Source organism: Myotis yumanensis, unplaced genomic scaffold (assembly GCF_028538775.1).
Source record: "Myotis yumanensis isolate MYYU_CA2020_CCGP unplaced genomic scaffold, mMyoYum1.0.hap1 SCAF_7, whole genome shotgun sequence".
In the NCBI taxonomy this organism is placed as follows: Eukaryota; Metazoa; Chordata; class Mammalia; order Chiroptera; family Vespertilionidae; genus Myotis; species Myotis yumanensis.
The window spans coordinates 38,784,098-38,801,370 of NW_027223758.1; the positions used below are offsets into that span (position 1 = coordinate 38,784,098).

Below are 17,273 nucleotides of genomic sequence, written 5' to 3' on the forward strand. Positions count from 1 at the left end.
AAGGAGGCCTTCTAAATCATACAAAAATTATTTCAGCTCACTCCCTGCTAGATTTCACAGTCTATTGATCCTTCCATCTTTTCCCAATCTCACTCTCCTTATGTCCTCATTTTTTCCTTTACTTAGTTTAGGATCTTTATAATCTTAAGAGTACAGTTCAGAAGTATTAAGTACATTTACATTGTTGCATAACCAAATATCAGAACTCTTTTTATCTTATAAAACTGAAACTCTATACCCATTAAATAACTGCTTACCATCCCATCCTTTCCTCACTCCTCCCACCCCCACTCCCACTTCCACCCCCACCCCCACCCCCCTGGCATCCACCATTCTTAAATCCAGCTTTTCACCTATTTTTATCTTGGATCTGCACAGCTGTATGAGTCTGAGGAAAACAAAACACACATTGGCTGACTTTTCTTCCTCTTTCTGTGGATGACATGCTGTTTTCCAAACCAGTCCCTCTACTTGTTTGTTAGAACTGTTCCTTCTCACCTACTCAAGGACATTGCTCCAACAGAACTCTACTTTTCTCTTGGATCTTCCAATTTTTTTCCTCTACTGGATCATTCTTCACAGCATAAAAACATGTTTTTTTCCATGTGGGAAAATTTTTCTTGACCCGTATCTTCTCCTAGCTACCACCTTATTTCTCTGTTCTTTATAGCAAAATAGCTTAGATTGCTTATGCTCATCTGGCTCTGTTTCTCCTTCTCTCATTCTTTTTTGATTCTACTTTACTGAAACTTCTCATCAATATTGCTGATGACCTCTCTCTTGCTAAATTCAGTGGTGAATATTTTTCCCAATCTTAACTTGAGATCATCTTAACCTCAGTAACATTTGGCCCAGTTGATTGAGTCTCTTTCCTGAAAATAATTTCTCACTTGGTGTGGTGTGATCCCCTTAAAATGTCTATGTCCTAAATCCTGGAACCTATGAACATATTATCTTACATGACAGGAGGGACTTTGAAACGTGATTAAATTAAGGATCTTGAGATGGGAACATTGTCCTGGACTATTCAGGTGAGTCTGATGTAATCACGTGGTCATAAGAAGGAGGTAGGAGGGCAAGATCAGAAGGAGATAGGATTGTAACAGCAGAATCAGGGTGATACACTTGAAGATGGAAGAAGGGTCCACAATAATAAATACTAAGATAATCTGTTTGTGTTGTTTTAAGCCACTAAGTTTGTGGTGATTTGTTACAGCAGTAGTAACAAACGAGGACCTGTATTTCCCTAGGTTTCCTCTTCTCTCTCTGGCTGTATCTTTTCCGTTTCCTTTGCTGGTTTCTTCACTTCTCTTTGACCTCTTAATATAAGTACTTAGCCCTCTTCTCTTGGGTTCACTGACAATTCAGCTCATCCAGTCTGGTTACTTTAACAGGTTTTTGTTTTGTTTTGTTTTGTTTGCTAGTGATCCCTAATTTATCTCTCTAGTGTTAACCTCTTGACCTTGAGACCTAGACATCCAACCTCCTATTCAGTCTTACTAGTTGGCTATCTCGATAGATATTTCAAACTTAACCTGCCCCAAACCAAACCTCTGATATTCCCTCCAAACCTTGTTTCTCTCACAGTCTTCCCCATCTTAGTAAATGGCTCCCTCATTATTCTGTTGATTGGGACCACAACCAGTATCTGACACCTTGTCACCACCTCCACTGCCACTACCTGGTGGGAGTCACCACCATCTTCATTTGAATTAGCAATCTCCTCCTATCTGTCTCTCTGCTTCCTCCTTGTCCCCCATCCGCAACCATCATTCTTTTCTCAACACAGTAATCGGAATGATCTGTTAAAATGGGAGTTAGATCAAGTCTCCCTGTGTTCCCCCAGCCCCCTAGAGTAAAAACCAGTCTTTCAGCGGCGTCCACAGTTTGGCCCCTATTACCACATAGACTTTCACTACTTTCTCCTTGCTCGTTGCTCCAGTCATATGGACTTCCTGCCAGTCACTCTCCCCTCCTAGGGCCTTTGTTCTTGCTGTTCCCTTTGTTTAGAATGGTCTTCCCCAGATAGTTCTGTAACTTCATTTAGGCCTTGGTTTACATATCATCTTGGTGAAGTCTACCCAGACCACCTATTTAAAATTACAATTCTCCCTTCCAATGCCTTGTTCTTTCTCTTCTGCCTAATTTTTCTCCAGAGTTCTTATCTTCAATTGATAAATAAGTAAAATATAGTGTATCCTTTCTCTTTCTACCTGAGAATGTGAACTTGGGATGCACAGAGGTTTTGTCTTTGCCCCCCAAGTTCAGTTTGTCTCAGAGCCTAGAACGGTGCTGGGCACGCAGTAGGAGCCCAAATATTTGCTAAGCTAATTGGAAGGTTTTAAACGGAGGATTGATAGGTATAAAAGTCTAATTGGAGTGGATTTTTTGACCGTGGGAGAAGAAAAGTTGGGTACCAGGAGTACAGACAGCTCCCTTGAGGAGTGCTGTAAAGGGTGCAGGGAAATGCGGGCCAAAGGTAGAGTAGCGTGTTTGTGTGCTGCTGGTGGTGCTTCAGGAGAGGAAGAGAGAAATCGGTGCGGCATGGGGAAATGGGACCTATGCAGAAACAGTCTTGGAGGAAGCAAGAGGGAATGTGATGCTCGTGCACAAGTGGAGGCTGGCTGAAAGCCACACAGCTTTCCATCTGTGTAACAGGGAGGGCAGAGCACCTGAGGACCACCACAGGTAGGTACTATGGAGTGACCATCTTGCTGCATTGTTTTCTATAGCGTATAAAACTATTACAAGTTATTTTTCTGGGTTGTAATTATTTGTGTGAATGAATTATCTCCCTTGTACCAAGTTCTTAGTGAGAATTGATATTTTAAAAATCTTAAATAGTTGTGTTTTTTGTGTCATATTTTGCCATAGAGTGCTTAAACATCTTAATGAATTAACCATTTTATAAAAACCATATAGTTAAACAAAGGCAAAAGCAGTCTAACTACCCCAGTAGCTTATTCTCAGACTCAGCCACGAATACAGAAGAATAAGTTTCACTGTCCTCTTTACCCTCTATGACTGAGATTGTCCCTCCTTTGTGTTCTGTCTGGCTCACTCCTCCTTCACCGAGAACATCTTTTTGTTTTCCTATCCCTGAGGGGATAGAAGTGCCTGATCATTGGCATCAGAATTAATTCAGAATCCCTCAACTGTTCATCTCCCAATATTCATATTAAGAAGGCACCTATGCCCTGGCTGGTGCATTCAGTGGTTAGTGCATTGACCTGCACACCCAAGGATCAAGGTTCGATTTCTGGTCAAGGGCATGTACCTGGGATGCAGGTTTGATCCCTGGCCCTGGTCAGGGTGCATGCTGGAGGCAACCAATCAATGTGTGTCTGTCTGTCTCTCTATTTCTCCCTCTCCCTTCCCCTTCCTCCCCCCCCACCCATCCCTCTCTCTTACTCTCCCTCCCTTCCACTCTCTCTCAAAATCAATGGAAAAAATATCCTCAGATGAGGATTAACAACAACAACAAAAAAGGAAGGCACCTAAAAGCCAAAGAGCAATTTGCCAGAAAAACTGTTGGGAATTTTTAATTCCCAATTACCTATGGGTATGCTGAGGTCTCTCACCTCTGATAACTTGTAATAAAGTCCAGCTCACTTTTAGTCTCATAGAACTTGAGTCCTTGGTGCTCTTTGTTTCAAAATACCCATCTACTCTTTTGATCTTCAAAGGCCTTTTAAAAATGAGATATACATATTTGAAGGTCTAATCTCACCACTACCCATGTGTAGTTAATTTTATTCTTTTAAATATAAATCATCCTTTGTCTCTTCCTCTCATTTCCTAATGTTGAAGCATTTTCATCATTTCTAAGAATAACCTTTCTTATACTTTGATACTTCATCACAGTTTTTTTCCAAACAATGAGTTGCAACCCATTAATTGGACATGAAATCAGTCTGGTAGGTAATGACTAGCATTTATTTTTTAATAGAATAGAAGATAGAGCACTTTGCACATAGTAAGGATAAGTATTGTTTTATGAAACTTTTGTTTCTTTTATTTTTATGTGTTTATATAAAGTATATTGCTTACTGTGGGTCATCCTCAAAAGCATTTGAAAGCCTGTTTTATCAGACCTGATATTTTGTTGAATGGAAGAAGAAAACTCAGACCCAGTTTCAAGGCTTGTATAGTTTAAGATGTAGAGTCCTGTAGGTCCGTTTGAGAGATCTGGTTTTGAGTCCCAATTCCTTAGCTGACTTGATATCACACCTGTTATGTAGTGTTTTATTTTTTCTTACAATTTCCACACCCAAGTAGTGAGTGCTAGCTTTTGTATTGCATACAGTGCCTTATAGTGCTTGTATTTTGTATTTCAGAGGACTGTTCAAAGCATACTTCACAAAATAATATGAAAGTCATTTTGAATTCTCAGAGACTTGGAAAAATTATTTCATGTATGACATTAAATATTTCTTTCTGTTTGTTTTATTTGTAGAGCTTTTGCAGGAGTAGACACTTAGAAATGTTTGTTTGCCAGATTCCCCTCCTTGTACAATTGCCTCACTTCAAGTAATTCAGAAGTGTCCTGTCTTGTTGACAGGAGTGAGTGCCTTTGGGTTTCTCCATCAGCCATTCCATTTTTTTATCCACAGATTCTGGCTTATGCTTGGACTCTGTACTTTTGGAGAGAAACTGTTAACCTCCCCTAGAAATGTTTGCAATGGTGCCTATGTGATTTGTATATTGTCTCTATTTTTTGGTCTTATTTGTACTTAGACAAAGAGGCAGCTGAACGTCTTTCAAAAACAGTAGATGAAGCATGTCTGTTACTAGCAGAATATAACGGGCGCCTGGCGGCGGAACTGGAAGACCGGCGCCAGCTGGCTCGGATGTTGGTGGAGTACACCCAGAACCAGAAAGATGTTTTGTCAGAAAAGGAGAAAAAACTAGAAGTGAGTACATTGCAAGGCAGACCTAGACTTCCCAAGTTTCCTTTCCTGTAGCCCACTTTAGGAGGTTTTCATGATGCCTTCATTAGCACTTTTGTTTTCATTTTGTCGTATAAAAATGCATGAGATGAGAACATCTTTCAGGTATTGCAATTATTTGAACCTAATTGAAAATTGAAATCACATTTTTATATATCCAAGAAAGAACAAATAGGAATGTAGCAAACACATGATGAATTCTTAAATCACAACATTTAGGATCTTAATGTTATTTTAGTTTGAACTCACATTTTTTAAAAATTGTAGGTTGAGGTACAAAAAGGAGTCAGCTACATCAAAGACTTTATTTGGTGGTATTTTGGAAATGCTTACAGTTTTTCTTTTGGGTTATATTGAGATTTATTTCTGACTTGTATCATGCTAAAGCCAATAAGTAGTCTGCCTCCAAGCTCTGTCTGCAGTCAGTTCTGAAGTTCCAGTCATGTTTATGGAGCCCAGTTCTCAAACTGTTAGAAGGAACTACTTTTTATCCCGAGTTGGCATTAGTTTGAATGCCTTTGGGGAGGGGCTTAAGAACTAGTTCTTCACCATGCATTTGTTTGGCTTCTTAATTACAAATGTGGTGCTTAGTCCCTTGGGATAACACAGCCACCAGTGTGGACATTTGGGAATGTTTGCTTGCCCCAGGCTTCCTTTTCAGTAGTCTCTGCCTCTCTTTTTTTTGAAGAGACATGGAGACATTGCAGCCAGTGGCTTGGGACAGGAGGACAGTTTTGAGTTGGAGCAGTGCTTCTCAACCTGTGGGTCGTGACCCCTTTGGCGGTGGAACGACCCTTTCACAGGGGTCGCCTAAGACCATCCTGCATATCAGATATTTACATTATGATTCATAACAGTAGCAACATTACAGTTATGAAGTAGCACCGAAAATAATTTTATGGTTGGGTCACAACATGAGGAACTGTATTTAAAGGGCCAGAAGGTTGAGAACCATTGAGTTGGAGAATCAATCCCATATTACAAGAAATGTGAGAGTAGATAAGGGAGGGAGGGGATAGTCCCCATGCCCCACCCTGCACTCGGCAAACACTATTCTCTGGTAGCAAGGGAGGGAAAATTGAGCTAGTCCTGTGGCTGAGATTGTATTTGCCTTTGAACACAGTCACCTGACTTGAGGGGGGAAATGAATGATGGGCACTTTTAATCAGATGCTTACCTGCAGTGATTATGGAGTGATGATGAGAGGTGGTACTGGGAACTTCATATTCCTAGCCAGCCTGAAAGTGGAAGATGGGAAACGGCTGTAAAAATAGTATGGCTTAGATTTAAAAATCAACACTGACCAAAAGTCCTAAAGGGAGCTTTGCAGGCAGTACCAGACGGTCATTTATCTGAAATGCTCGTCTTTCACTGAAAAAGCATTTCCAGCACTCTGCCCCTGGGACTAATAAGAGTGTGTAATTAATGATTCTGGTTGTAAGTCACCATGCCATCTGTTGAACTGCCCCTTGGCGACACATTAAGGGCTTTCTCTGATCTGTCAGACATTGATTATCATGAGCAGCTGTTGTTGGGTGGCAAGCAACCATAGAGGACAGTCTTTGAGAAAGAGATTGGGTTGGTAGAGTAGATTAACTCTGTTCATTTCCCTTCCTCACAATTGTACTTTTCTCCATATATGGGGCGGTGTGGGAATGATCACTGGAATCATTCCGGTGATTCCAGTGTCTATACAACCAGTGGTTTGCTAGATGCCGTGAGGGGTCATTAGGGAAGAGAGAGGATCAGAGATTTGGGTCTGTTCTGTAACTTTCCAGCCCAAATTTCTCCTCTTATCTGGGCATTGGAATTCTTTCTTAAGAATCAGAGCAAGAAAGACCCACCACTGGAAAGTACAGATTCTGTACTATCCCAAACCGCCTTTAAGCTTTTGGGCAAAATCATTTTTTGTAAAAATGGAGCTACATTTGCTGCATTTTAAGAAGCAAACAACTAGATACAGTGTAAGATGATGAGAAAGGTTTTAGTTCTTTCTTTATTCTTGCTAAAAATATGAACAGTCTGATCTCTAGAATCTCAGATTTTTCTCTCATATTCCATAATAGACTGGTCCTATTTCGTTATCCTCATGGTGGTAGTAAAACTTGCTAATATATGCCACTGGAAAGATGCAGTATTACTATGCATTCTTCCAAAAGTCTCTTATTGATGAGAATAGTACATAAAGCACATCTGTCTTTTTTAACATTCATTTTTTAACACTGCCCATCCTTGTTTTAAAACTACCATATCAAAATGCTAATGAAAGCTTTTATTTTTTAATTTTTTCATTGCCTTCAGTGTATAAATACATGGAATTCTTAGAACTTTGAGAATGTAATTATTTGTTTGAGAGTCTGTTTTCTTTCCAAAGTTCTAATTTCTTAACTAATATTTTCTTTTAAGTTTATAAATATTTGTTCTGTGAGTGGAATTCAGCACTTGATGTAATATTTTTCTGTGTAGAAGAGATTTTCTTTAAAGTTGCTTGAAAAGTGGTTTATCTGCAGATATTTTTTCATTGATAAATTTACAGAACATTAAAAGAACCATTTTATAGTCCATAACATTGCACATTTCATTACATCAAAAGAGAACCTCATACCTATTAACCAGTCATACCCTATACCCTCTCCTTCAAGCCCCTGGCAACCCCACCAACCTGCTTTCTGTCTGTATGGATTTGCCTATACTGGATAGCTCATATAGTTGTGTTTGGTTTTTTCACTTACCATAATGATTTTGAGATTCATCCACATTTTAGCATGTATCAATACTTCATTCTTTTTTATGGCTAAATTGTTCATTGTGTGGATATGCAACAGTTTGTCCATTCATCTGTTGTACATTTGGGTTGTTTCTTTCTTTTGGCCAATTCTATCTTTATGGCTATAAACACTAGTGTACAAGTTTTTATTTCTCTTGGGTATATGTATGCGTAGGAATAGAATTGGAGTCATTCGGTCTTAACTTTTTGGGGAACCACAAAACTGTTTCCCACAGCAGGTGCACTATTTACATTCCCACTAGCAATGCATGGGAGTTCCAGTTTCTCCATATCCTTGTTACTATCCTTTTTTTAAAAATTTTTTATCCTAGCCTATATGAAGTGGTAACTCATTGTGATTTTTATTTGCATTTTCCTAGTGACTAATGATTGAGCATCTTTGCCTGTGCTTGTTGGCAGTTTGTATGTCTCCCCCTTCCCTCCCCCCCCCCATGTCTATTTAAGTTCTTTGCCCATTTTTGAATTGGGTTTTTATTTTATTGTTGATGTATTGCAAGAGTTCTATATACATTTTAGGTAATAGACTCATCAGTTATATGATTTGCAAATATTTTCTCCCATTTTGTGTCTTAATCACTTTCTTGATAATGCCCTTTGAAACACATAAGTTTTTAATTTTGATGAGTTCCAATATCTGTTGTTGTTGTTGCTCGTGTTTTGGTGTCATGTTTAAGAATCTGCCCTAGCTGTTTTGGCTCAGTGGATAGAGCGCCGGCCTGTGGACTGAAAGGTCCTGGGTTCATTTCCAGTCAAGGGCACGTACCTTGGTTGCAGGCTCCTCCCTGACCCTGGCCCTCATCAGGGTGAGTGCAGGAGGCAACCAATCGATGTTTCTCTCTGTCTTTCCCTCTCTTCCACTCTCTCTAAAATTAATGGAGTAATATCCTTAGATGAGAATTTAAAAAAAAAAATTAAAAAGAATCCATTGCCAAATCCTAGGACATGAGAATTTACTCATAGATTTTTCTTTAGGAGTTTTACATTTAGGTCACTGGTACATTTTGAGTTAATTTTTTTATATATGGCATGATGTGTAGGGACCAACTTCATTCTTTGCATGTAGACATCTAATTGTCCCAGCATCATTTGTTGAAGAGACAATTCTTTCCCTTTATGAATGAATGCTTGGCACTTTTTTCAAAACTCAATTGGCCAGAGATAATATGGGTTTATTTCGGACTCTCTATCTTATTCCACTGATCTACATATGTATCCTATGCTAGTGTCACACTGTTTTGATCACTATAGTTTCATAGTAGGATCCAAAAATGTGAGTCCTCAAACTTTGTTCTTCTCTCTCAATATTATTTTGGCTATCAGGGGCCTCTTGCAATTCCATATGAATTTGAGGACGAGTTTTTCCGTTTTTCCGTTTCTGCAACAAAGTGTATTGGCATTTTAATAGGGATTGCATTGAATCTGTAGATGGCTTTGGGGACTCTCACCATCTTTACAATCTTAAGTCTTCCAATCCATGATCATGAGATTTCTTTCCAATTTTTTAGATCATCTTTAATTTCTGCTGCAGAATTTTTAAAAACATGGTAGGGTACCAGTTGCTGATGCATTTGATATTACAAAAGCCCTCTTTAGGTGCCATAGGTATTGGGGACCACCGTAGAAGTCAATAGTGTGTATTGCCTTCCAGTAGGCTGTGTTTACCCCCACCTTTAGAAGGTAATGAGTACACATGCATGTGTGCTCAACAAAGTTACTAGGGCAAGTCATGACAGCTAACTTTACTCTGCAAAGTAAAGTGGCACATGTTGGCCTGCATGTCTGTTTGAAGTCTTTAACAGGATTATTGAACTGGATGGGACTAGAGATCATATACCAGGTGTACCAGTTAATAATGCGGATTTTGTAATAAACACATGGTAATTTCAAGAGAAACATCAAAAATGCTTTATTCAAAGTAATGTCAATCGCTAGCTACACATTTCCCCCATCTTTCAGGTAATTTGTGGATATCATCCCAATAGAACTTTTCTTGTTTTGAGGCAAACCATTCAGAGACCCAATTTTCTACTTCTTCGTACCTTTTGAAGTGCTGCTCAGAAAGTACGTGTGCCATTGATTGGAACAAGTGGTAATATGAAGGAGCAAGGTCTGGTGAATACGGCTGGTGGGTTAATACTTCCCAGGCAAGATCTTTTAAAGTGTCTTTAACTGGTTTTGAAGTGTGTAATGGTGCGTCATCATGAAGCAAAATTACTTTGTCGTGTCTTCTGGCACAGTCTGGTTGTTTTATGATCAAAGCGTGGTTCAAATTGATTATTTGTTGTTGGTAGCGATCGGTATTAACGGTTTCACCTGGTTTTAGAAGCTCATAATAAAACACCATACCTTCCTGATCCCACCAAACGCAGAGCATTATCTTCTTTCTGAAGCAGTTTGGCCTTGCAGTCGATATTGATGGTTGACCTGGATCAACCCATGATTTTGTGCATTTGGGATTCTCAAAATAAATCCATTTTTCATCACCAGTCATAATTCGATGCAAAAAAAACTTTCATGCCGTTGAAGCAACATTTTACTGATGACTTTTCGGTCTTCCATTTGTCTTCTGTTCAGTTGATGTGGCACCCATTTTCCTTCCTTTAAAATCTTTCCCATTGCTTGTAAACGATCGGAAATTGTTTGCTGAGCAATGTTTAATTTTTCTGCAAGTTGTTTTTGAGTTTGACACACATCTTCATCCAATAATGCTTGTAATTGTTGGTCTTTAAACTTTTTCGGTTGACCTGGGCATTATTTGTCTTTCACATCGAAATCTCACTTTTAAAGTGTTTAAACCAGCGTTCACAAGTACTTTGAGATGGAGCATATTCACTGTAAGCTTCCCGAAGTATATGATAACTTTTTCTTCAAAATAAAGTGAGGAATTAAAACTTCCCGCAAATACTCTTTTTTTGGGCACGAAATTGGACTTTTTTAAGTGTAAAAATATCTATGATGTTAACACCTTCAGCAAATTTGACATGAAGTTTTGAAGCTTGCTGTCAATACAACAAAATAGCATACATATCAAATCGCATATATATCAACATATATGTAACACCATCTATTGAAAAAAAATTCCACATTATTAACCAGTACACCTGGTAGTCTGACTTCCGAATTGGTGAAGAAATTCAAGGCCCAGAGAAGGGAATTAGCCACAGACCAGGTATAGAATCCAAGGCAAACATCTTGGTAATAACATTCCATCAGGTTTGTGCTATTTGGGTTTTTTTGTTTCTTTCTTCTGAATTTGATTCCATAAGGTCAACAGCCGGAAGATATCCTACACCAGTGGTTCTCAACCTTCCTAATGCCGCGACCCTTTAATACAGTTCCTCATGTTGTGGTGACCCCCAATTTCATTGTTACAAATTGAACATAATTAAAGCATACTGATTGATCACAAAAACAATATGTAATTATATATGTGTTTTCCGATGGTCTTAGGCGACCCCTGTGAAAGGGTCGTTCGACCCCCAAAGGGGTCGCGACCCCACAGGTTGAGAACCGCTGTGACCTACACAGAAGAATAGCTAATGTTGAATCATTTCAACAATTCCCAAGAACCTTGTTTTAGAGAAATGTCATCTTATGTAGAGGGATTAAAATGGTTGTGTCATGCATTCCAAAGTAGCCTCCAATATATATATATATATATACCTTTCTAAAGCTTGAGGGTACCCACTCTGCTACCAGGGTTCTAAATACCCAGTCCTCCCTTTGCATGTTCTTGCTCTGAGGGAGGTGGAAGGAAGGATTGGCTCATTGAACTTGAAACCACTGCTGTTTTCCCCAGCTTGGTGCCTCCCCCTTGGCTGTAATGAATACTCAGGAGTAGAGCCTTCTACTCCAGACAACACTGTTGGGAAAGGGGAAATGGCCCAAATGCCTTGTGATTCTTCATATTTCTGTTTGTAATTTGCTTATAACAACTTGAGAAATTCTTTGGCTATAGCTGCGGGAGTACTAAACCAAACTGATGGCCATCTGTTGTTTTTGGCAGCATCCCTCACCTTCCTACAGGGTACAGATGGTTAGAAGCATTCATTGCAATAATGGGTTAGGCAATAGGTGGAGACAGAGAGTCAACTTTGGAGTAAATTCTCCCCATTTCCCATGATGATCAAAGCCACTATCTCATTGTCCATTAAGAACAGATGGGACCTGGTGATCTAACCCTCATTTTAAACGAAGAAACAAAGCTCAGGGCTTCTATGAGCAGTTTAAGGTCACAGAAAATCACAAGGACCAGAACCCCGATCTCCTGACTCCTGACTCTAGGAAGGAACTGAGAGGCTTTGCCTACAGCTGCCTCTCACAGCTCTGTGTAGCCTAGCCCCACCTGTCCACCAGTCCTTTGCACTCACTGCCCTCCTTCGCATATAATTCTTTCCTCCCAACACTAGCAGTGCTATCAGCGCCATGTGCTGTTGGAACAGTTGTTGAAAAGGTCAGTCTGCTTATACTGGTCAAGTGGTCATGGGGTCTTATAGTCATTCTTCCCTACATAGCAGGCCATGATTTGCTCACTGCTTATTCGTCCCTGCTATGATATGGGAGGCCCCCCCCCCCCCCCCCACCGCCCCCAGATTTTCCTCCAGTAGGTGGAGACTTTTCTTGAGTTGTGTGCTTCTGTGAGTAATACGGAGTTCAGAGGCTGTACTAGTATGCTAGGTCCTTGGATTCCTTTCATTTATGTCAGTCATCACTGACCCTTATAGCTCAGGCCAGACTTGCAGCTAGAACATCAAGGTGCATGTGCGTGTGCATTCTTTCTATATCACAATGTTTAGTTATCTCTTTTCACTCCAGGGGAAAAAACACCTCATTATAATAATTAGAATGTACTTTGCATATTGGGCAACCTAAGGGAATGAGACTTCGCATAGAAAAAGTGACATGATTTCAAAGCTCTCACCTAGTATTCCGTACTTTTAGCTGTAACATTGTTTTCATACGTATAGTCCAACTTTTGGTGATTTCTCCTACTTTGTGGAACAGCTCCACTGAGTTTTACCTGGTATATGTAGTACTAGTTTTTTATATTTATAAAGTACATATATACACGTTAAGTCAAAGCATCATCTTGGCCCCTTGTCACCGGGCTCATCTGCCAAAGCAGTAATTCCTAATCAGCTAATTCTGTCGGTTTTTTCTTTATTTCTTTTCTGCTGATCTTAAAAGAAACACATCATAGGAAACTTGACGTGAAAATCATACCTCACTATCCATAGATAACTACTTTTAATTTTGCTATAGTTCCTTTATTATTATTATTTTTTTAGTTTTAAAATTTAAATGATCATAATGTGTGGACAGTTTTCTGTCATGCCTCGTTTTACCATCATTTTCCCTTAAGAATAAAAACTTTGAAAGCATTTTAAGTGACTGCTTGAATACCTATGGTTGGGCATTCAGTAATTATTTTTATTGAGCATTTATGTTTCTTTTTTAAATTAACTTTGGGCTACCTTTCGTTATTTGTATTTTTTCCCCTGTAAATTTCTAAATATGAATTCTAGATGTATTGCACCTATCTGCCTGTCTTATAGTATGCTGAAAGTCACATACATTTCACGGTCTTTGCCACCAGTATGCATTCCTGCCTTAGTTGTTCTTGGTTGGTGTTTTTTTCAAAGCATCTTAAGCACTCTAGAATTTCATTGAGTCTTATAAACAGACAAGATGTATGTGTGTGTACATACATATGTATGTATATATCCACAAGTTAAAGACTAATCTTTGTTTTATGAAGGAAAGAACATTGAATAGTTTAATTAGACAAATGGGCCTCTCTTCTGAGTTTTAAACTATCTGGCTACATTTGAACAGCTGTGGGGAAATAGCAGATACTTATTATAACATTGACTTCAGTTAGCATGACTTTGAGAACAGAGTTCAAATTACAGAAATTTGAGCTTGTGTCTTAGTGTCATTTTACCCAATGAGTACGTGTTATTTTGAGCACATCTAATTTTAGTCTTTATGAGTATCCCTACTACAGGCATACCTTGTTTTATTGTGCTTCACTTTATTACACTTCACAGATGTGATTTTTACAAACTGAAAGCAAGACCTTCCACCAGCAAAAAGATTACAACTCACTTTATTGTGATCTGCAACTGAACTCACAATATCTACAAGGTATGCCTGTGCTGTTAAGGTGGTCCTTCTATTCCCACTTCAAGTTGTGATCTTTGAAGAAAGTCAATTTGGATTGTAGTGTACTTTGCAAACTTGAAAATTATATCTCTGACTTCATTTTTCTTTCTATGACATGTGGGACTTGAAATAAAGTCAGAAAGTGTCTTTCTCCGTGATTAGGGCAAAAATGTTCATTATTATAACCAGGAGTCAACACAAAACCTTTGCAAATGAAGTCCATGCGCTCCTAAGGTGTGGCACGCTTCCTGTGAAGAAGTAATGGTACCAGTTGGCTGTCATTAGGACTTTACAGATCTCTTTATTTGTTTTCCATATTCAGATCCTGTAAGCATCTTTAGGAAAAAGTATGGACAGTTCTCTTGCCATTAGATACTTTGAGAATTTTAAGCAGAATAACTGCAAATTTAAACTCAACAAAAATTTACCAGCAGCTTTCTAAGCATTCTTAGAATTTGGATAGTGATTTTGAATGGACATATCCCACTTTTTCTTCATGATGTCCGGTATGATGTATTTGGTGCTTTTTCAAGTTCTATTTTGTCTACAGTGTTTTTATTCTGGGGCATAGACTTACTAGGAATTATTTCCATAAAGCTACTGTCTATCCCAGTTATGATTCAGTGATAAGGATCTGCAATTCCCATTCCAGGCTCGTTTTGCTTTCTCTGTGAGGCCAGTGATCCTCGCAGCCTTTATCTTTGGTGTGTTTTTTTATTTATAAAGTAACAATTTTACCCTCACTTGAGACAAACAGGTTCCAACACTTGTTTGACTTGAAGTTGTTAGTATGTGCTGTTCCTTATCATGCAGAGTCTTTAAGGCCAGTTTATTTTCCTTTCTGCAGAAGTCTCCAATAGATTGGCTGAAGGTGTCCTTCTCAGCAGGCAGCATGCTTTGCCTCACTAATGTATACATATATTTTAAAATCTCATTCACATAAGCACACCCCGCACCATTACCACTATCCCTTTTTTTAACTATGACAATATCTTGTTTTCCTTTGCTACCTCTACTTTTGAACCCATTGTGTCTTGGCATGCATATCTACATTCCTCTGAAGGGGCTGTCTTCAAAATCCCCTCACCTGTGGTAATCTCAGAAACCAAAAGATAATTTTCAGTCTGTCTCTGCTCGCTTTCTCCTCTTGGCCCATTCTATAGCATTTAGTACTATTACATTTATTGTTTTTCCTTCTCCAGTTTCTTATACCCACTCTCTGCTAGTTCTAATTTTGTTTTTCCTTTAATAAGATTTTCTTCATCCTTGGTCTGTAAATTCCTTTAGACTTTTTCTCATTCTGGACCTTTTTCTTGAGTAGCATGCTTAAAGTATGCTGGTGGCTTAAATATAGATCTCTAATATAGACGCTTCCTTGTAGTTTAGACCAATATATCGTACTTCCCCAGACAACTCAAACTTGATATGGCCAAAACGGACCATCTCCTTCCTTGTAAACTTGCTTTTTCTTCTCTTTCCCTACCTCAGAGAATGGTATCGCTGTTCATCAAAATCAGACACTAGGCCTCATCCGGTATTTCTTCCCGTTTTTCTCACCTCCCAAATTGGTCAGTTCAGCCTTCTCTTGTCCCAGGTTCTCTCTCAGTTCCTCTGCTGCACCTCTGCCATATGACCTCTCGTTGTGGGTTTTCCATATTGGAGTAATCACCAAGCCATTGTGGTTTTTATCTCCTCAGTTTTTCTTGAATCTGTCACCCTCGTCTTCCTCTCTGTCTCTACTTCTACCACCTTGGTCCAAACTGTCATTGTCTCATCTGGTCCCCTGCAGTAGCCTCTTTACTGCTCTGCATTTGTTCTTATGTCCTACAATCCATTCTTCATATGGCAACCTTGTGATGTTTTTCAAAATGCAGCTCTGGCCTTTTTTTGGCTCTGGCTTTACATGTGCTAATCCCTCTTTCTAGAACACTCTGTCCCTTTACTTCCCACCAGTTACCTTTATCTAGTTGATTCCCGTTAATCTTTTATATCCCAAGTCCAACAGTATTTCCCTGACACCCCTCTCCCATTTCTCCCTCATAAAGCCATGTCTTCCCTGCCCCCTCCCTTTCCCCATATATATTGTCATAGCTCTCTATCTTTTTCCTTCAGAGCACCATGTAGTTGTCATTCTGTTTATGGGTTATTTGGTTATTTTCTGACTAGATCATAAAATCCTCTCTGTATTGTCAATCTTTCATCATCAATCCTACCCCAGTAGCGGTGTCATGATCTCAGGTGGCAGGTCAGTTCATCTCTAGGCTAGGTCAGAGTACAGTTGACCAATGAACAACACAGAGTTGGACTGTGCAGGTCTGTCTCAGTAAGTATGCGGTTGACCCTTCATATGCTAGGATTTTGCATTCACAAATTCAGCCAAATGTAGGATCAGCTAACAATATTGTTGATCCATCGTTGGGAATCCATGGATGTGGGGGACTCACTTTATGCATTGTTCTATGCCATCTATAATAATAAAAGGGTAATATGCTAATTAGACCAGACATCCTTTCGGACGACCTTCCAGATGAAGCTACAGATGCGGAGGCAGAGGCAGCCGCTGCTGCGGTGGGGGCCGAGCCCCTTGCATGAATTTTGTGCATCAGGCCTCTAGTTTTATATAAGGGACTTGAACAATTTGGGGGGGAATAAAAAGCTATATGCAGGTTTTAGCTGTTCAGGGAGTTGGCACACCTAACCCGATGTTGTTCAATAGTCACCTGTATACCTTTAAAAAAAAATCTTTATTGTTAAGAATATTATAGATGTCACACTCTTCTTCCACCATTGCTCCCCTCCACCCAGATCTCACCCCAGGCCTTTACCACTCTATTGTCTGTGTCCATGGGTTATGCATATATGCATATTAAATTCTTTGGTTAATCTTTTCCCTTCCCCTCTCCCCCCTTCCTTCTAAGATTCTTTAGTCTGTTCCATGTTTCCATGTCTCTGGTTCTATTTTATTCATCAGTTTATTTTGTTCATTAGATTCCTTGTTCATTTATTTTGATTTTTAGATTCAATTGTTGATAGATAGGTATTTATTACCATTTTATTGTTCATATTTTTAATCTTCCCTCCTCCTCTACTTCTTCTTTTCCTCCTCCTCCTCCTTTTCTCCATCCTCCTCCTCTTCCTCTTCTTCTTCTTCTTAAAGAATACCCTTCAACATTTCATGTAATACTGGTTTGGTGATCATGAACTCCTTTAGCTTTTTCTTGTCTGTGAAGCTCTTTATCTGACCTTCAATTCTAAATGATAGATTTGTTGGGTAGAGTAATCTTGGTTGTAGGTCCTTTTTATCACTTTGAATATTTCTTGCTTCTCCCTTCTGGCCTGTAAAGTTTCTGTTGAGAAATCAGTTGGTAGTC

General features: G+C 39.1%; 1 protein-coding gene across 5 annotated transcripts in view; it reads left to right on the forward strand.

The window, feature by feature from the left end:
- The window catches only part of RPRD1B (regulation of nuclear pre-mRNA domain containing 1B), a 74,735-nt gene that overhangs the window by 28,089 nt on the left and 29,373 nt on the right, over nt 1-17,273 (forward strand). For all 5 annotated transcript variants that reach the window (XR_011472152.1, XR_011472153.1, XM_070420304.1 and 2 more), the window contains exon 6: nt 4,738-4,913. Coding sequence is in view for 3 of the 5 variants with exons in the window: in XM_070420304.1 (XP_070276405.1) it covers nt 4,738-4,913 (176 nt within the window). In the remaining 2 variants the exon portion in view is untranslated. The remainder of the gene's footprint in view (nt 1-4,737; nt 4,914-17,273) is intronic.